General features: G+C 40.0%; 1 protein-coding gene across 1 annotated transcript in view; it reads right to left on the bottom strand.

The window, feature by feature from the left end:
• KCNH5 (potassium voltage-gated channel subfamily H member 5) overlaps positions 1-21,382 on the bottom strand; it is a 253,979-nt gene that overhangs the window by 155,366 nt on the left and 77,231 nt on the right. The window contains exon 7 of the mRNA XM_081935609.1: positions 12,405-12,834. Coding sequence (XP_081791735.1) covers positions 12,405-12,834 — 430 coding nt within the window. The remainder of the gene's footprint in view (positions 1-12,404; positions 12,835-21,382) is intronic.

Genomic DNA, 21,382 nt, shown 5'->3' on the forward strand with positions numbered 1-21,382 from the left:
AATCACATTTTTTAGTATTTATAATGCCATCTTAAAATGTCAGTCAATAGGCATGCCTTAGAATTTTCTTTTCATGATTCCTTGACCCCATGTTTTTCACAAAAGGGAAGATTTGGGGGGCAAGTTATCGATCTGAAATTTTGAAAGGGTAGCATGAATGCCACCAAAAGTATCTGCAACCAACCCAGATCATATCAAAAGGATGACAGTCATGCAGAGACATAACAATACAAATTCCACATCTACATATTTATATTAGAATTAGAATGACAAAGCTAGAAGGGATCTTGGAGGTCTTCTACTTCAACCTCCTGTTTAGGCAGGAAGCCCTATACCATTTCAGACAAATGGTTGTCCAATCTCTTCTTTATAATGTCCAGTGTTGGAGCATTCATAACTTCTGGAGGCAAGTTGTTCCACTGATTAATTGTTCTAACTGTCAGGAAATTTCTTCTTGGCAGTTACAAAACTTGTTTTGTTTTTGTGTGGTTTTTCTTATTTTATCACTTGCTTTCCCCACTCCCCATTAAAAAAGCATCCACAGAAATGGTTAACATTCTCAAAATGGTGGGCACAACTAGGCAATCAAAGCTCTATCCCTTTTTAACCTGCAGGCACATAAAAAGGAGTGGGACTTGCTGCGGTACGCGACGGGCAGGCTTTGCTCGCCCTGTGCACTCCTGGTGGGCTCCCCTTTGATCGGGGGGGCACAGGACGCCCTGGAGGGGCTCCTGCTGAGGGGGCAGCATAGCGGGGGATCCCCTGTGTCGGCAGCGGCCGGGGGGGGCCGCATCGCCCTAGGCACCGGGAGGCAAGAGAGGAGGCACTGCGGCGTCTTCGCGTTGAGGCAGCCGGATGAAATTCAAGATTCGAAGGACGCAGTTGCTGTGCGGTGAGATGGAGATTCCCCCCATTCCCTTTGATGACTGAATGAAAACAAAAAGATTGTCAGCTTCTTGGAAAGGCTTTCAACTTGTGGCTGGGAAGTGTGATTGGAGGGAGGGGGATTTCCCCCCCCCCTCGGACAAGCGGCTTGAAACTGTTTTGCTCCCTGCCCCCAGAAGAGGAGGAGGGGGGAGCCTTGGAATGGAATCACCCTCGTAGCAAACAGCAGATTTCCTTTACTGCAACTGTGAAAATGAGGTGATGATCTGTTTTCTTTGGAAAACTTTGAAAACTTTTGCCTTTGGATCCCGGAGCTGGCAGGGCAAGATGGCACACTTCCGTTGTCTTCATGTACTTTGAAATTTGACTCCACCCATAGAAATTGCTGGCATCTTGTTTTTGTCTCCGTGACACTCAGAGAAGTCTCGTGTTACATTTTATCCTGGACTTGGAACAAAGGACTTTACTGCTTTATTGCCTAGATCCCTACGTGCTTGGGCTTCCTGCCTCACGATCTCACTCGGCTATCCACCCCCCCCCCCCCCGTGTGCTCCTTCTCTGCATTGACATTTTCATCTCTGAGCTCTGATTACTAAAATGCCACCTAAAAGACCACCACGGGGAAGCCGGGATTTGTGGGCTCCGCCCCAACATCCTCAACATCTAGCCCCAGCGGACAACAGACACTAACTGGGGGGGGGGGGAGAAGAGGCAACATTGAGAAAACTCAGATCACAAAAATGAACTTGAAAATCTGTTTGATATAAAATGATTGAAATTATTTTAAGATAAAAGTTTATATGCTGACAAAATATTATTAAGTAACAACAATCTAATGTATTAGTAAATGAAAATTATGAGAATGGGGGGGAGGGCCATTTCCTGCACAATGTAACTGTCAAAATTTGTACTTAATCCATTACCCCTTTCCTTGAATATGCTTTTTTAAAACCAATAAAATTTTGTTAAAAAAAAAAAAAAGGAGTGGGACTTCAATCATCCTGTCCCAGATTATTGAAACCATCATTTTGACTGTCCAGAAAAGGTGTCTTACCCAAAGTGGAAAAAACAGGGGTTTCAGGCCTGCAACCATCTTTTCTGTTGGATCTTTGGCCTGCCACACTTTCTATTATTCTACTGTGCATTTTCTATTATGGGAAAATGAGAAGGGGATTGTACAGAGTTAGATGCTATGTAGCCATAATAAAAAATATTTCATCCTTTGTCTCGGCACCTCTGCACCTGACCGGAACAGGATGGATGGAGCTGCCAGCATGGCAATGGAAGATTGGACCATGTGATGGACTTGTGGGTGTGCGGACAAGATCTTGAACTTTCAACTGGGTGGGGAAAACTGGGAAGCCTTCAAATTCGGGTTTTCCCAGATGTGCCAACATGGCTCTCTTAATAAATTGGAACTTTTCGCAATACTTTGCCTTGGACTCTGATTTACTTTTGGATGCTATTTGGAACCCTGACAAAGGGCATGGTTCTTTAAGCCAAAGTCTTATCCACATATATACTTACAGAGAGAAAGTAGTGACCATAGTCAGAATAAATTTAATTTCAAAACAACCAAGACAATTCTATAAATACTAAGAAACAGGCCCAGTAACTAATGCAAACCGAACAAGATTTATGAATGGAGGAGAGAGGGAGAACCAAAGCCAGACACCCTAGGAAAACAACAAGGAGCCATTGCTGTCAATAGAAACAACCCGGACACTCCATCCAAGATCAGGTACGTCTAATTGGTTTCCATGCAATATGGTCTACTTAGGAAAATTTTCTATCTGCCAAGTTATCCTTTACATCCAAGGATCCTGGCCTTGAATTGTAATATTACTTAGATTTCTATATGCTGTTCTATCACAGTGGCAATGACAGTCTTGCTGGTGTAGGGGTCAAGAACCGACTTCAAGATCATGTGTCTGGATATCAGGCTTGGAAGTAACAGAAGGCTTGGTTCTGTCCCTGAGTTTTGGTCAGTTCCAAGCAGTCTTTTTTTTCTTCAACCTCTGGATTCATTCCTGGGGATTAACACAGATTGTCTCTCAATATGATGCCATAGCAATTTACGTAGCTAGTCCTCAAATTTCTGCCATCATGCACTAAACCAGTGTTTCTCAACCTTGTCAACTTGAAGATGTCTGGACTTCAACTCCCAGAATTCCCCAGCCAGCATTCAACAAGGTTGAGAAACACTGCACTAAACACTACCCTCAGAATACATGCTATCTTTTCAGGCTCTCTTTGTCTTCGTTCCTGTGGGCACTCTTCCGAACATAACCTCTGGACTGCAGCCATTCACCATCTCTTTTCTAAGAATGCCAGGGTTCTCTTTTCAGTCCTAGGGAGATTGTTGTAATTGAAAATGATGCTAGACCTGGCACTGGCTTTGTAGCATGTCTGTTTCCTGTTTGTTAATTAACAGATTCTGAAAATTGAAAGTCAGCTTTCAGTAGAATGCCTGGCAGGTGGCAGGTGATGTCTGCCCTTTGGTATAGACCAGTATTTCTCAGCCTCAGCAGCTTTACTATGTGTGAACATTATCTCCTAGAATTCCCCAGCCAGCATGAAAAGAATTCTACTATGTAGATGTATATAGTAGAATTACCACTGGAATACCACTAGACAAAGTTGAAAGGATCACGTACCTTGGTTTTAATTTACACGAAAGCTGGGACATGATCAGTGGAGTAAGGACAAGGATAGAGAAAGCTCGAACAGCATCCTTCAAAATGAAAAAGGTTTTCTGCAGACACGACATAAGCCTAAGACTGAAAATCAGGCTTGCCAGATGCTACATCTTTTCTATCCTGCTCTATGGAGGAGAGAGTTGGTCTCTGACAGAAAACCACTTGAAGAAACTAGAAGCATTTGAAATGTGGATTTTCAGACAGCTGTTACGTATTAGCTGGGCTAACAAAATCACAAATGAGGAGATGATAAGCCACCTGGAAAAGCCAAGGGAAATCATCAGTCATTAAAAAGTGAAAGTTTTTTAACGACTTTGGAAATAGGGTTAGGATTAGGGCCAGGGGCAGGACAGGACAGGACAGAATCGGTTTATTTGGCTGTGTGATAAAACACACAAGGAATTTGTCTCTCGTGCAGAAGCTCTCATTAGTGATAGAATGGTATATAAGTAAAATAACAACCAAACAACCAAACAAACAAACTTTGCTTCAAATAACTGAAACTCCTAAGGTTGCTCTGAAATAAAAATAAGGAATCTCATACACACTTTCACAATGATCATAAAAAGGAAAGGCACTACAAAGAGTGTATGTCTGAGGAAGAAGCTATAATGAATGATTTATTCCCCCAATTTCAAAAGCTTCTAATGTTGATGATATGGGAGAAGGAAAGGCTGTGTGTGTGTGTGTGTGTGTGTGTGTGTGTGTGTGTGTTTTGAAAACAAATTCAAATGTCCAGAAAGTCACCCAAACTGTAAAACCCTAAGTGGATGTTTATATACCATAATCAAAAGGAAGCTATCCATGGGGGGGAAATAAAAGAAAACAAACTTGGGGACGCTTTGGTGATCCTACTAATGAATTGGGAGGGGAGAAAACTTTCTGGGCTTCATATTATTAATATTTGGAGAGGACTTGATTAAACATGCAAGCTTATATCCTGAAGTGTCTTTACTATTTTTTGTTCCCTGATTGTATTAAGGAATTGCTGCAATGCTGCAAGTGCTATAAAAATACAAGAACGCTGGCAAAGGAGAGGCTTGTAATAGGGAGGTTGAAAATACCCTTTAAAGCTATACTTCCTTGCTTTATTTAGACAACAAAACATGCATAGATACCCTCCGGATTTGAAGCTGAAACTCCCAGAATTCCAAGGCAGTAAAGATACTGAGTTGGAGAAGGCTAGCTTAGGGCATCTAAGCTGATGCGGCCAATTTAGTTTCAATGGCTCTTCCTTTAACAGCAGCTTGACCTGCATACATTAAGAAGAATGAATGTTTCTTCTCTGTTCCATTTATTCTGAAACTTTGCAAATTGCCTCTTCCAAGTAGCAGACAACAAGGGGACTGAACTTAATATTAAAGCTCACATTCATTCAAGTTAATCAATTGTCATTTTTCAAACCATAACACTTAAATGCCTATGGAGATTCTCAATCATGGTTGTCCCAAAGGTGTGCTTTTTCTCTTTTTTTCAAGAGGCAACTGGACTTTCTGGTTTTTCTTTGAAGATGTTTCGCTTCTCATCCAAAAAGCTTCTTCAGCTCTGACTGGAGCCTTCCATTCTCTACCATCCAGTCGGTGCTGAAGAAGCTTCTTGGATGAGAAGCGAAATGTCTTCAAAGAAAAACCAGAAAGTCCAGTTGCCTCTTGGGGGCAGGGGGAAGCACCTTTGGGACAATAACCCTTAAAACACTGGCACATTTCTATTTAGAATATTTTCCAAAGCTTAGAAACCATCATGTTTTAGTAATGGGTTTAGTTCAGGATTCCCACTAATGCAAATCCATTCCTAAAATGCTTCTAGTGCAGACTGGGAAGTTTTTTCCTCCCTCTGCAAATTCCCTGAATGTTATTTAAAAGGAATGGGGACCATCTGGAATTATGTAACAGGTAACACAGGAGACTTCCCCCATCCCCCCCCCAACAGGAATTTTGGCTGGAATATGGTCCCTCCTGTAAATCAAAAAGCCTTCTGTTCATAGAAGAAATCCACTGGATCCATGCCATCATTCTTACCAAAAAAAACCAAGGGAAAACTATGGGGTGATTATGTTTTATTAAATTCCATAGCATATGGTGTACATTAACAAGATTGCATAAATTGGTAATTATAACTTCAGTGGCATAAAGAAACAGTCTTCATCTGTTACCGTCTAAATGAATTAGTCTACAACTTCCATCAATATGGCCAAACCTCTTTCCACTTCACCTGTAACTTTTTCAGATAGAACCTTCCCCATGATCAAATATGACCATACAAACACAACAAAACAAAGGAGGGTTTTTGTCCTTTCATCTGACCTAGCCAGACTCTCTTCTTTGAATTCCTCCCAAAGGCTAGGGCAGAAGAGACGAGAGAAAGAGAATGCATGCTTTACTCCATTTTACAAATGCTGCTTAATCAATTATGGTGGGACCAGGTTTTTCTCAGCGCAGTTTTGTTTACAAGCTTTGAGCATGGCATGTTTACATCAGCATTTGGCACAATTTACTATATGGCAACAGATGCCTTTAGCTGGCTTATTCATCACTGCGTTTTCAGAAGAAATTCAGTGGCCCAAATACATGCACCCTCTGCAGCATGGAATTTAATTCCTGACACAGCTGAGATCTCAACAGAGTAAAGCAAAATGCAAAAGAAGGGCTGCAAACAGGGCAATAGTTCTAGCCCTGCATTACAACAATATTTTATATAGCAACATCACCAGAAGAAAGGTAAGAGGAACAAATAGAAAACAAGGTTTTTCCAGCAGTGAACCTGCCAATAGGTAGTGAACTTCAAAAGAGCTGAGCCTAAATGGGCTGATATCAGAGGTTTTGTATGGGGGACAGGACTCACAACTTAATGGTACTTGTAGGAGGAGAATATTTGTGTGAGTGAACCTATGCTTCCATACCCGATTTTTAACTTAATCCAACATAAATATCTCAACTGTTTCAGAGATTAAGAGAATTGAAACAGGAGGTTGGTAATAGCACACAGGACAAACTGGCTGGCTGAATGGACAAAATTTGCTTCCTGAGAAGCAGAAGAGAACTAAGACACTTTGAAATTCTCGGTGCTGCCATAAAATGGAGAACCATTTGTCTGAAATAGTATAGAGCAGGGATGGTGAACCTTTTTGTCCCTCCTGGCTTGTACTGGCATCCTGGGAGGTTACACGAGGCTGGCTCCTGGGTCTGGTGAACGCTTCACTTGAGGAGGGGTCATTGCCGGCCGCCTTGAAAGAGGCGGTGGTGAGGCCCCTGCTCAAGAGGCCTTCCCTGGATCTGGTGGAGCTAGCCAATTATCGTCCCGTCTCCAACCTTCCCTTTTTAGCGAAGGTTGTAGAGAGTGTGGTGGCACAACAGTTCCCTCGTCACCTGGAGGAAACTGACTATCTAGACCCGCGCCAGTCCGGCTTCCGACCCGGTCACAGCACGGAGACGGCCTTGGTCGCGTTGGTAGATGATCTCTGGAGGGCCAGAGATAGGGGTTGCTCCTCTATCCCGGTCCTATTAGATCTATCAGCGGCTTTCGATACCATCGACCATGGTATCTTATTGCGCTGGCTGGAGGAGGTGGGAGTGGGGGGCACCGTTTTGTGGTGGTTCTGCTCCTATCTCTCTGACCGGATGCAGTGTGTGTTGGCAGGGGAGCAGAGGTCGACCCTGAGGCCACTCACTTGTGGGGTGCCACAGGGGTCGGTCCTCTCACCCCTCCTGTTCAACACATACATGAAGCCGCTGGGTGAGATCATCCGTGGTTTTGGGGTTGGATACCATCTGTACGCTGATGACACCCAGCTGTACATTTCCACCCCAAACCACCCCAACGAGGCCGTCGAAATGATGTCCCGGTGTTTGGAAGCCGTCCGGGTCTGGATGGGGGACAACAGACTCAGACTCAACCCCTCCAAGACTGAGTGGCTGTGGCTACCGGCGCCCCGGTTCAACCAGTGGATGCCATCGCTGGCCATAGGGGGCGAACAACTGCCCCCTGTGGAACGGGCGCGGAACTTGGGCGTCCTCCTTGATACCCAGCTGTCGATGGATGACCATGTGGCAGCCGTGGCGAGGGGGGCGTTCCACCAGGTTTGCCTGGTGCGCCGATTGCGCCCCCTATTGGATCGGGACGCCTTACGCACAGTCACTCATGCGCTGGTGACGTCTCGCCTGGACTACTGCAATGCTCTCTACATGGGGCTCCCCTTGAGATGCACCCGAAGACTACAGCTAGTTCAGAATGCGGCCGCGCGGGCCATCATGGGAGGGACAAGATACTCCCATATAACACCACTCCTGCGCGAGCTGCACTGGCTGCCTGTGGTTTTTCGGGTGCGTTTCAAGGTGTTGGTTACTATCTTCAAAGCGCTCCATGGCATGGGACCTAGTTACCTGCGGGATCGCATCTTACCTCACACATCCTCACGACCAATCCGCTCTCACAGGGAGGGACTCCTCCAGGTGCCATCTGCCAAGCAGTGCCAGTGGGCGGCGCCTAGTAGAGCCTTCTCTGTGATGGGCCCAACCCTCTGGAATGACCTCCCCCCCGATATTAGAACTACTAACGACCTCCACTCCTTCCGACAGAAGCTTAAGACCCACCTGTTCCAATTAGCTGGCTTGACTGATGTATAGTCCCATCTTTAACCTCCTGGCAAACATCTTACTGTGTAATTTTTAAGGGAAATTTTAATTATATTTGTATTTTAATCTAAATTTGGTACAGCACATTCTACCTCCTCTGTTTATATGTTTATATGTTTATATATTTATGTACATTTATATTTTGTATCTATATGGTTTTTAATATGTCTGTACACTGCCCCGGGTCCTGTTGAGGAAAGGGTGCGGTTTATAAATAAAAGTTTACTTACTTACTTACTTACTTACTTTTTGGCACCGAGTGGCAAAAGTGGAATGCCTGCACATGTTTGCCCACAGGAGCACTGAAATCCCAAAGACCAGCTGGTGATGCACATGCCCATGCCAGCCAACTGGGGTTTGGGTTTGCGGTGTGCATATGCTTGCCGGCCAACTGGTTTTCACATTCACTGGAGTGCTGGAAAACCAAAGACCAGCTGGCCGGCACACACATACCCATTGGCCAGCTGCTCTTCAGCTTTCCAGCACTCTGGCATCTGTGAAGGGCATGCCTGAAACCAGAAGAGCATCTGGCAACAGCATGCATGCCCACAGAGAGGGCTCTGTGTGCCACCTTTGGCACGCATGCCATAGGTTCGCCATCATGGGTATAGTTTCCTGCCTAAGCAGGGGGTTGGATTAGAAGACCTCCAACATCCCTTCCAATTCTGTTATTTTGTTAAAATAAAATCCACTGCCAGGGTTTCCCCATTTGAACAAACTTGATCCCCATTGTTGTCCCTAAGGTGCTTTTTCAGGAAGCAAGTGGACTTCCAGTGGGGACAACCATGACCTGGATGACTGAGAATCTCTACAGACTTTCCCCATTGCTGTGTTTTATCTGCAATGGGCCAGATGTTAGAGATGCAGAGAATTGAAGAACATCTCAGTGGGCCTTGCAGATGTCCCTTCATTACTTCAGTTCTTCCAGGTCCTTTATCTCTAGCCTAGATCATACTCAAGTGAACCATCAGGATTCCATACAGAGGTGGATCTCCATGGGCTTCAGTTTCTTCAGCTAGGCTATAGATTGCTCTTGAATTTGGGTTGGTGGATCACAATCTGCCCTGGTCAAATATAAATCAGCTTCTGTTACCAATTTTAATCCCAAATATTTTGTCTCTGACTGCACAACAAGCATTTTCCAGATACACAAATCACCTTGTGGGCATTCATTATACAAATATGATATATTCCTTTTTGTGACTTTGTCCATTTGAAGACAAAAATATAATTTGTTGTAACTGTCCTTTTGAAGAAAGATTAGTGCAGCAGATCAACAAGAAATCTGAGAGAACCACAGTCATACTTTGTTCAAAGTATCATATCTAGGAATCATTTTGGTTGCTGATAGCTCCCATAATGATGAAGAACAACATTATCAGGTGATTAGAATAGATAAGGGTAGTAAGAGTAGGAGAGAGGGTAGGAAGGGAAAGAAGAGAGAGGGAGAGGGATGGGAAGAAGAAAAGAGAAAGGAAAGGAGGAAAGAAGAAGGGAAAGAAGAAGGGAGGTTGGGAGGAAAGGAGACGGAAGAAGAGGTAGGGTTGTTGTAAAATAAGATGGATGGATGGGGTGGCAGGAAAGTGACCCCAATTATATTTTTAAACTTTTAAATGAACTGTGATAAATGTAAAAAGATAACACACAATATTAACAGTACTTATGAGAATGTATATTTGTGAATGTATATATGAGAAATGAAAATAAAACTTTAAAAAAAAGAATAGATACTTTAGCCCAGCTCAAACTGCACACTTTTTGAGACAAACCGAAATATCTTTAACCCCATGCAGTGATTTCAATATTTTCAATAATTGGTGACTTCCGTTTGACTTCCATGAACGCAGCCTGAGTTCAGTATTTTCAACCTCACTATAGTCAACCTTTTAAAAAGAAATAAATACAAACTTATACAAGCCACTAAATGTTTGCATGCACAGAGTGTGCTTACACTGCATAAAGCCTTAATGCCACAGTATTTTTAACATCCTTCTTTATCTCTGAGGCATGTCACCACACTCATCCTTCCTCCAGATTTTACAAAGAGGGTCACACAAATTCTTACTAAACCAGACCCCAGTCTTGCATGTCAGTATCAGTTTTCACATTACAAATAATCCTTGACTTGCAACAGTTCACTTAAGTGACCCTTCAAAGTTACAACAGCACTGAAAAAAAGTGACTTATGACCATTTTTCACACAATTATAACCATTGAAACATCCCCATGGTCATGTGATCAAAATTCAGACTTTGACAACCGACTCACATTTACGACGGTTGCTTAAATGTCGTGATCACTTTTTGCAACCTTCCGACAAGCAAAGACAATGGGAAAATTAGATTCACTTACTTAATTACAGTGATTGACTTAACAATGATGGCAAGAAATGTCATAAAATGGGGCACTATTCACTTTAAAAATGTTTCACTGAGCAACAGAAATGTTGGGCTCAATTCTGGTTGTAAGTTGAGAACTCCCTGTACATAGGCACCCGTTTCAAAGTGAGCAATGGAAATGGACTTGAACTCGACCAGGAATCATTTCCACCCCTCTCAGATAACCATGTTATTTAATCTTTTCAAACGTGTTTGTCCCCCACCACCCAAAAAAGCTAAATATACTCCAAGCAAATACACTATGCCCTGGGATCCTTGAAAACGAAGACAAATATTACATAGAAATGCTTTGTTATGTCTACAACATAACATATAACATACATGTATACACTTTTATAAAGAAATAAAGTTGTCACTGATATTTTATGAAGGCAATTGCAAATGATAGAAAAGGCACCACAAGTTATCATAGCGGCTTCCCTATTCTCACTAAAGCTGATGGTGTTCTGGATGAGTAGCTATCTGGACAGGCAAAGGAGGACACAGGCAATTGGAAAGAAGGAGGACAATTGGGGGAAAGGAGGAGACACTATTTTATTTTGACATCTGCAACAAAAATTATAGCGAAAAATTGCAAAAATGTACTTAGGCCTACATGTATATAAAATTATGTTTTCCAGCATCAGAAATGCTGTGGGTTTTTTTTTTCAATTGCAATGCTGTATATTGTGAGTAAATATACTGTAAGCAAACTTTTCCAACAAATCTTTATTTTCAAGAATATATGCTAGTGAGGGTGAAGGTTTGGTCTCCAAGCTTGTGGATTGGTTTCCAAATGTTTCATTACCAGGCTAGGTAACGTCTTCAGTGGATATTTAGGGGGTGTCTGTGTTCTTCTGTTTATAAGGGCTTTGTTTGATCAGTAGGTCTTGTGATGGGTAAGGTGTGGGTGTGTCAAGTGAGGGTGTTGTGATGGGTCAGGTGTGAATCCTCAGTAGGAGTTTTGTGATGGGTCTTGTGATGGGGAGGTTTTATCAGGTGAGGGTCATAGGGAGGTAGGGGAGGGTTGCATGGGTTGGCTGAGGGTTGGTGTTGTCTCTGGTGGGCTATGTGGTTGATTTGGATTCTGAGGGTTTGTAGGCTGGTGATAGGCCAATGTGCCTGTTGATGGAATTGCTTGTGGAGTGCCAGACTTCGTTTAATTCATGAGCGTGGTGGGTGGTAGAGTGAATTTTAGGTTACACCAATCTAACTGGTACTGTTTGGTGTCAGTGTGTATAGAGATTAAGGATTTGGGATTGTGGCATTTGACTGCCAGTGTTCCTGGCTATATGCTGGTGGATATATGCTAGTGATAATATAGAATCGACAACACACATTTCAAATTTCACTATAGAAACAACATGAGAAATTATGTGATCTACAGATTATAGCAATCATGGATTTGAAGGGGCTTGAAGTCAATTGTTAGAATCAGGAAATAAATTAAATAATGTAAATTCAAGCTATTGTGTCAGGAAGAAGCAGACAATTTACAAGATTATAATACACAAAAGTTTGAATGACTAAAAACAGTCTTCTGCCCTCCAAAAACAACACACCATTGAAAAAAACTAGATAATATTTGCTTTTAAGGTTGTGCCTGCCAGATGGAGGGCATGAGAATGAAAAGGAAGACCTGTCCTCCTTTTGCCTGACATCCAGTAATCCTATGCATGATACCATTCCTTTGATTTTATACCAATATAATATTCTTTTTTGTGACTTTATTGTGATAATATGAAAACAACAACCCCTGGACCAGCAGATATAAATACAACCTGAAACAAATAAAAAAACCATTTACTTACATCCAACCATCATCATGGCCACAGAAAAAATCTTCTCTCCATCAGTGGTTGGAGCTATGTTTCCAAATCCTATTGTCGTAAGGCTTGTCATGGTAAAGTAGAGAGAAGTTATATAAAGTGAATCTTTACTGGGTCCGCCTTCCCACTGCCCTGATCCAGTAGCGTTGTACCGATACGGTGTTCCAATACTCTCTGCCAATTGGCAGAGCCAGCTGTCATTCTTGAGGGTATTCGTGATCTCATCGATAACTTCATAGTCCCCAATGCTATACCAGATGCACGCAAGCCAGTGGGCCACTAATCCAAAGACACAAACCAGGAGCACCAACACTGCAGCGCCATATTCCAGATAATGGTCCAACTTCCTAGCCACACGGCCCAATCTCAGGAGTCGCACCACTTTTAAGGAACTGAAGAGGCTGCTGATACCCTAGAAAGGAACACAGATCTTTACTTTCTGCAAAATTATGAACATCCTTTGACTTGGAAATATATATACAGTACATCTCTACCTATCATCTCTACATACATATCCCATCAAGCCATTTCTTTTCAGGATAAGTGGCATTATCCAAAAGTTAGAAAACTATGAAATAGTAAACAAGGAAATTAAAGAAATATAAGTAGAACAGGGAAATATAAGTAATTCTACTTTATAACTTCATCTTCATGTTTCTAACATTTTGTACTTTCCAAATGATCCACCATGTCCATTAACCACTTCTCATCTCTCTCATTTTGAACCTTATGTCAATTTTATCCACCTACTTTCTCAACTCATTTACTCTTGCTTTTCATATTTCATCTATTTCCCATATTTCTTCCTTTATTTATGTATATCTTGCAGTTGTGCTCTCCACATTTGCTGTCAGAAACAGCTAGGTCTAAAATACATCAATAATCCAGACTCTATGCTGCATCATAGAGTATAATCTAACATTCACAAACTAATCACCCCATAATTCTTGCATTCACTCTTGCCTCCTTTCACTTGTAGAAGGGAACAAACATTAGCCACAGATGTTCTCTTTGAATGTATATTACAGACATTTCACAGTCACTGCAGGAGCAAGTTATATTTATATTTTAATGTTTTCCAATTATATGCACATCAGGCAACATCATTTTTCAATGCTGTCATATTATTGATTTTCTTTTCTTTTATTGTTTTTCTTTTATTTTCTTTTTAACAATTGTCTGAGTAGAGAGCTTCTATACAGTTTTATTTATGTTTTAAAAGCATTGGATTACCTGAAAAATGTTAAAGATTAATAATACATCAATTAAGTAGTCTATATAAATACCATACAGTGATATACATTTTACAAGAAAGTGTAAACCATTATTTAATATATATGCTAGAAAAGAAATAAAAACAAAATTGAAACAGCCTAAAATAAAAAGGGAAGGGGGAAAACTTTCTTTTTAATTAATTATTTTATGAATGCTAACATTTAATTCCATTCTTTGACATACTATTGCATTCCCATATTCCCTCTAAAATATCCCTTTCAGCCTTATCTTTTTCAATTTCATCCCAAATGATTTCATGATTTTTTTTGTTTTCTATAAAAAATTATCTGCATTTTAATTTTAACCATTCATTATTATTTTTTTGCAATAACCATTCTCCAATATACTTGTTTTCCTCATCCATACCCTCTTACTATTCATTACTCCATCAAAGACACGTTTTCATATTTTTGTTGGTATAACTCCATAATTTTCTGTGGCTTTTGGCAACACAACTGTCTTCATTCCATTCAAAGTAAATTCCATACTCTCATCTCTATTTTCCATTTCTCTTCATTCTTTTGGGAAATGTATCTTTCCTTTGAGAGTTTACACTTTCTCTTCCTGCAGTCATTTTGCTTCCCAACTAGTGAGATGCTAGGACTCACTGCCTTAGAAAACTGAGGAAAATCCTCAGGGACGACTCACACTCTGGTCAACACTTCTTTACTCTCCTACCATTGGGCAGGAGATATAGAAGCATAGCCAGTCGTACGAACAGGCTCAAGAACAGCTTTTATCCGTGGGCTGTCAGACTCCTGAATGCAACGTAACATCATAAATATGTAATATAATAGACTTTCAGGGCCGGCGCAAAATGTTCATATTGGTGCAATATACTATAATGTAATGTTACACACATATATGTATAGAGGATTGTGTATTGTTAGTATCATTTATTGTGTTAGGGATTTTCTTTCTTTCACTGTGAGTTATTGATATTTACGAATTAGAATAACAGAGTTGGAAGGGACCTTGGAGGTCATCTAGTCCAACCCCCTGCTTAGGCAGGAAATCCTACACCACTTCAGACAAATGGATATCAAACATCTTCTTAAAAATTTTCAGTTTTGGAGCAATCACAACTTCTGGAGGCAAGTTATTCCACTGATTGATTTTTCTAACTGTCAGGAAATTTCTCCTCAGTTCTAAGTTGCTTCTCTCCTTGATTAGTTTCCACCCATTGCTTCTTGTCCTACCCTCAGGTGCTTTGCAAAATAGCTTGACTCCCTCTTTTTTTGTGACAACCCCTGAGATATTGGAACACTGCTATCATGTCTTCCCTAGTCCTTCTTTTCATTAAACTAGACATACCAATAAATACCCATATGTATTTATGTTGAGGGGGAGCACTAAAGAATGCTCAGCCAATCTCATTGTACACATGTTGTGCACTGACAATAAAGGTTGAATTGAACTGAATTAAATTGAATTTATTTTCGCTTTCTTCCATTCCATATTTTCTTAAAGTCCATTCCCGACTCTATGAAAATATGACAAATCCCACATTTATAATTCCTTTAACATATTTATATTCTTATAATGGGTTGTTAGAATAACCTTTGGAGACAGGAGGAAGAACTGCAGCCAGGGCAATGGTCAGATAACAGCTACCTCAGTTCATAAATGGGAATAGCATCTCAAAAGGGACCTTCCCTAGTTCTCTGGAAAGTAATAGCAAAACAGGTGGTTTTTTTCAGATTTACAAGATTCTGTTCCTGTAACCTTATAATAAACGTAGTAGTAGTGGTCATGGTTTTGTTTTTCTACCCGAATTGCTGACAATCCTTCACTAAATAAATAAATCATGTTTTTACATCTACTGTATGTTCATTCCTTTGCAGTTAATACATACATACATACATACATACATACATACATACATACATACATACATATAAAAAAGATTTATTCTTCAGTCACATACTATGTTAGAAACATGCCTCAGACACTTAGAAAGAGGTCACCATTCTCATTTATTCTTAGATCTCCAAATGAACTGATCATTTTTTTTTTCTGTATCCTCTTTTTCATTCCATCCATCCATTCATTCATAACATACCTAATGGAGTAATTTTTCTCCTGATTTCACATTTATTCATTCTCTTGTCCAATTTTCCCCAAACACACCCTTAGTTCTTCTTCCTTTATCAACAACCCTTGGAGCATAACATGGCACCGTTGACAACTTATTCTTTCTTTTCTTTGATCAACATGCAGGAGCAGAAACAAAATTCAATGGTACTCCAGTGATGTACATGCTACTCTTTGCAGGATCTTTAATCTAGAAACAGTCTTACACATCAACACATTAATGCCTACATCCAGCAAGACTAAACACTGCAAATTACTAACAAGCTATCGATACACATATAGCAATAGTACGTAGACTTATATACTGCTTTACCCTGCTTTTGCAGCCCTCTCTAAGCAGTTTACAGAGTCAGCATATTTCCCCCAATAATTTGGGTCCTCATTTTACCCACCTCGGAAGGATGGAAGGCTGAGTCAACCTTGAGCCTGGTGAGATTTGAACTGCCGAACTGCAGTTAGCAGTCAGCTGAAGTAGCCTGCAGTACTGCACTCTAACCATTGCGTCACCTTGGGTCATTTTCATTCAGGTTTGTAAAATAAAAGTCTTTGTTTACTCTGTTAGCTACCTGGATTGACAAGGTTTCAAAAAGTTGCACCATGTGGAATCAACTTAGTCCACCTTACTATTTTGCACCAAAACTTTGAGACACTGTTGAAACAAAATGGACTACATTCAGTTTAAAAATGCTTGTCACCATTATCATCAATTTGGCTGCATTTTTCAGACTAGCTTGTTTTCTTTTTGACAAAGTAGGTGGGGAGATGTACAGAGGGAATCTTTAAGTTTCTGATTTGCTTCCCTCTCTTTCTAAAGCAGCGGTTCTCAACCTGTGAGTCGCGACCCCTTTGGGGGTCAAACGACCCTTTCACAGGGGTTGCCTAAGACCATCGGAAAACACATATTTTCGATGGTCTTAGGAATCGAGACACCAATTTTATGGTTGGGGGTCACCACAACGTGAGGAACTTAAGGGTCACGGCATTGGGAAGGTAGAGAACCACTGTTCTAAAGGGTGTTGCTTATTTTTTTTTTAAAAAAAGGATGCCTCAAGTAAGTAAAATTCACATTGTCTAAAAATTGGTGCGGAGGTTAGGCATATAGTAGATAAAATCCGGTTTTTGAAATATTAGATTTGTCCCTTCCTCTGTTCAATCATTTTGCATTCACAGAAACTAAGCACGTTGCCCTAAATGGGGTATTTCTACTGCTGTTATTGAGAAAACATATGAAAAAAATATGATGTAGTTCTGAGTACATTACATTGCACAAAGAAAACCTGCAAAAATAAAGTCCGATGTGAAATGGTATAGGGTTTCCTGCCTAGGCAAGGGGTTGGACTAGAAGACCTCCAAGGTCCCTTCCAACTCTGCTATTGTATTATTGTGATCCATGTAGCTCAGGTTTGAATTGTGGGGTTCTTGGTTTCCTTCTTGTCATCTGGTAATGAAATGTCTGCAAAAAAAAAAACAAGCTCAACCCAACACCAAGAGCCCAACAAAAATAAATGCATTTTCCTCTTTTTGTGTTTTGTTTCTTCTTGTCTATATTATTTCACACTATGTAGGGTTAAAGTACTGCTTCTTAGGATTGAAAAAACCCTCACTATTATCATAAAGAACTACACCAAACCCATTTCCTCCTTCCCCTCGTATTCTTTCAACTGGAGTATATAATAAGTGTTCTTTTTTTCTTAAATGCTCCTAGCGTTAATGAAGTGTAAGTTTAGAGTAATTAACCTTCCATTGATTTCCTTTTAAAATTTCTGAATAGTTTCTGACAGCTGTAACACATCTTCCACCTATGCATATAAAAAGTCAAGCCTGTGTCCAGCCAGTGACAGCTGATTAGTCTTTGTGGCAAGTCATATGTAGCCCAATACGTGTGTGTGTGAGAGAGTACAGAAGGGGAAGTTTGCTTGAATGTTATTGATTTGAGCTTCAAAGTCCATATATGTTGTATAGTGGATAGTAGTGCAGTATTAAGCAAGAATTATGGATTCTTAATTTAAAGAGGTGGGTGTGTATCGGGGATGGTGTGTAGATGGTGTGTTCACTGTTCTATTCAGCATCATTCCTATCTCAATAGAGAAATATACCAACAAAAGCAACAAAAGAATCAGCAGCCAAAGACATTTCATTTAACAGGAGGCAATGAGGCATTTATTCTCTCCTTGCCAGGTTTAAATGGTCATTTTCCATGCACCATTATCAAATCAGTGTACTCAAAATGTTCAGTAATTATACCATCAAGCTACAAAATATATACCTTTCTTTGGTCCAGGGACTGAAGAATTTATAGTCCTGTGGACTCTGGAATGTGGAGGCTCTGAATGGCATCGATGCTCATTGTGAAGCCTCTCATCATAATATATGAAATTAAGATTAGGCACTAGAGTCCACCAGGATACATCCTGCCTAATGAGGAACCCTGATACTTCATCAGGAAATGTACATAAAAGAAGCTGTCACGTTGTAAGGAGAAGAAGATTAGGATGGTCTTTTATTAGTAAAGGGAAAAAACAGAAACAAAGAAGCAATGAAATGGACAAATAGAAACTTAAGATTTATCTATAGTAAAGGTTAAGGTGACATTTTATAAATTATTATTATATATATTTTAATATATATTAAAACCAGGGCTTGAATACTATGATCAGATAATTTGCATTCTTCCTGCTCACTCTCATGCTCTGTTGCTGAAAAACATCAGGTCTTCACTCTTCTTACCTACTCCCTTCAGCATTTTTATGTATTAATGAGCTATTCAAATTGAACAGGGATAGGCAACATTGTGCATTCCAGATGTTCGATGTGTCACCTCTGATCAACTTCCAGCAATAGGACTAATGGCAAGGGATTATTTGAGTTGTGGTCAGAAAATGTCTGAAACACACCTGGTTGTCTACTCCTGAAATAGATGATATCTTCAATTACAGAACTGTCTTCAGAATGTTTGGGCATATGCATACGCTGTTCCTGATGAATGATTGTTAAGAATCCTTGGCTTCTCCCCTTTAACAAAATTTCTGATAGATAATCTCTGAAAATCATATAATGTAAGCCACATCATGAAGCATATGTTGGTGAGAATTGTATAAGTAAATGTAATTTTAAATGAATGAATTCAGAGAGAGAGAGAAAAAGAGATTGATTTCAAGATGAGCTACTTATGAAAAGCTTAGTCCCAAAACCGCTATGAGCTGTTTAATCCTTCTCTTATTATGCTAATGTTAGCAGTATATAACTTTGAGGATTCCTGCCCCTTATACACAGAATACTTTTCAAGGTACAGGGTTCTGCATTGATCATTCATGCTTATAAAAGCCATTTATGGTGCAAAATGTTGTTGTTCTTGCTTTAAAAAACCAAATTTCATCCTAGCTAAAAATAAATCGTCTTGTCATTCACAGTTAGAATTTACTTTCAGACACAAGATTTGGAATAGACAATTGATTCCAAACCAATTTATTAAAAGTGCAGAGAAACCTGAGCAGTATAATGGTTAAGGGATTGATCAGAATCTAGGAAACTGAAATTCAAGTCTACTTTCTATCACATCTATGACTAATTACCACCTCTCAAAGTAGGGTACTCCAGAAAAAGTAAAATTGAATAGCAAAAAAATAAAAATCCATTTATTTCATCTACATTTAATCCTTTTAATCCTTCTACAACTTCCAGATGGGTATGAAATCAGATTGTTCATGACAACTTAAACCAATTTATCCCCCTAAAAAATTAAGATGAACATGATCTGTCTTGGTATTCTAAGAATACCAAGACAGATCATGTTCATCTCATTTTTTTAGGGGGATAAATTGGTTTAGAGTTTAGGAGGATGGGCATTTATTCACAAGAGATAAGCCACTGACGTATCCTGAAATGGCTTAGTTCTGGGAGATGTTACCATTTATTAATATAATGACATGTATCCTGGGAAACAAAGAGAAGTCCTCAGTTTGAACAAATATCTAATCCAAAAAAAGTTTAAAGGTAAAGGTTCCCCTCGCACATATGTGCTAGTCATTCTGGACTCTAGGCGGTGGTGCTCATTTCCATTTCAAAGCCGAGGAACCAGCTCTGTCAGAAGATGTCACTGTGGTCATGTGGCTGGAATGACTAAACGCCGAAGGCGCACAGAACGCTGTTACCTTCCCACCAAAGTTGGTTCCTATTTTTCTACTTGCATTTTTACATGCTTTCAAACTGCTAGTTGGCAGAAGCTGGGACAAGTAACGGGAGCTCACTCCATTACATGGCACTTGGGATTCAAACCGCCGAACTGCCAACCTTTCTTCTCGACAAACTCAACATCTTAGCCACTGAGCCACCGTGTCCCTAAACAAGTTTATAAATTGAAAATATCTGCAAACTTAAATAGGTAAATATTATCTCACCTGAACGTGCTACAGTTTATCATGGTTCATTTTGAATAGGGATACCTGGACCTGGACACAATATCCTGGACTTTGACCAAGACAACCTAGATGATTGAGAGTTTCCATAGTCACACAAGGAAGAAGGTTCAGACTAGATCTCAGGAGAAATGTCTTGACAATACCAACTATCAGCAAGTACAACAGGCTGCCACATTAAGTGGTAGGTTCTATTTCACTAGATGTTTTAAAATAGAAGCTAGATAATGATCAAGCAGATCAATAATGAATTGTAACTGAACAAAAGAACTACCTCACCTTTAAGTCACTTAGAATCCTAATGCCTATATGAGGAGCTGCAAAAGATCCGTTGACATCTGTTTATAGTCTATATATTTACATCTATAGCTTGATTTTAAAAAGCTAAATAGAACCTTGATAAGAAATTGTCAGAGTAAAAAAAAAGGATATGCAAATATATCCCATTGAATACAATAGTAACTTCCATTCACTGCCAAAACAACTATGTGGCTTTATCTATGAGATCATTAAGCTAGGTCTAGAATCTAGTCTAGCTAGTTTCAAAGGAGATGTTATATAAACAGGTTGTAGACTTTTTTTCCTCTATAAATGATATATTCAAAATAGTCAGTAAAACTCAAGAAGGGCGTATTGCAATGACCAGAAAGGGCCATCTTTTATATGAGCCCACCTGTTTTTAAAGCCTTTTGTCCAAGGTATTGAACCTTTAAATGCAATACATATTTTCCCTATTGTGTTACACCAGCAGATGTGTGTATTGTTCATAATATATTTGAAACTACTTTGTAAACAATTGCTATTGTCTCTTAAAGCATTTCCTTTCTTCTTGTTTTGAGTTTAACACAGATTCTGACTGTCTCGTCTTGCTGTTTTCCCATTTCATGTTCAGTTTCACCTTCCTAAGCCTGTTGTCCCTTTAGGGTCCTCTCAGCTTGTTCTTTTTCAATTATTACATTTTTACCTTCAACCCTTTTTCTTTTTCTGGTCTTCTTCATCTCTTTATGTCTCAGCCAATGGCAGTTAGGGTCCAGTAAGCAGAGCCATTGGTAGAAGGGGAAACTCTATTCACAATGCAGACACATTGGGATATCTCATCCAGTCACTTTCTGAGATGCCACCTCTATCATTCATCAAATTTCCACAGGCTTTTTAAAACTTAAATTAATCCCTGCC

The sequence above is a fragment of the Natrix helvetica genome, assembly GCF_964273705.1.
Source record: "Natrix helvetica genome assembly, chromosome: 1".
NCBI classification, from domain to species: Eukaryota; Metazoa; Chordata; class Lepidosauria; order Squamata; family Natricidae; genus Natrix; species Natrix helvetica.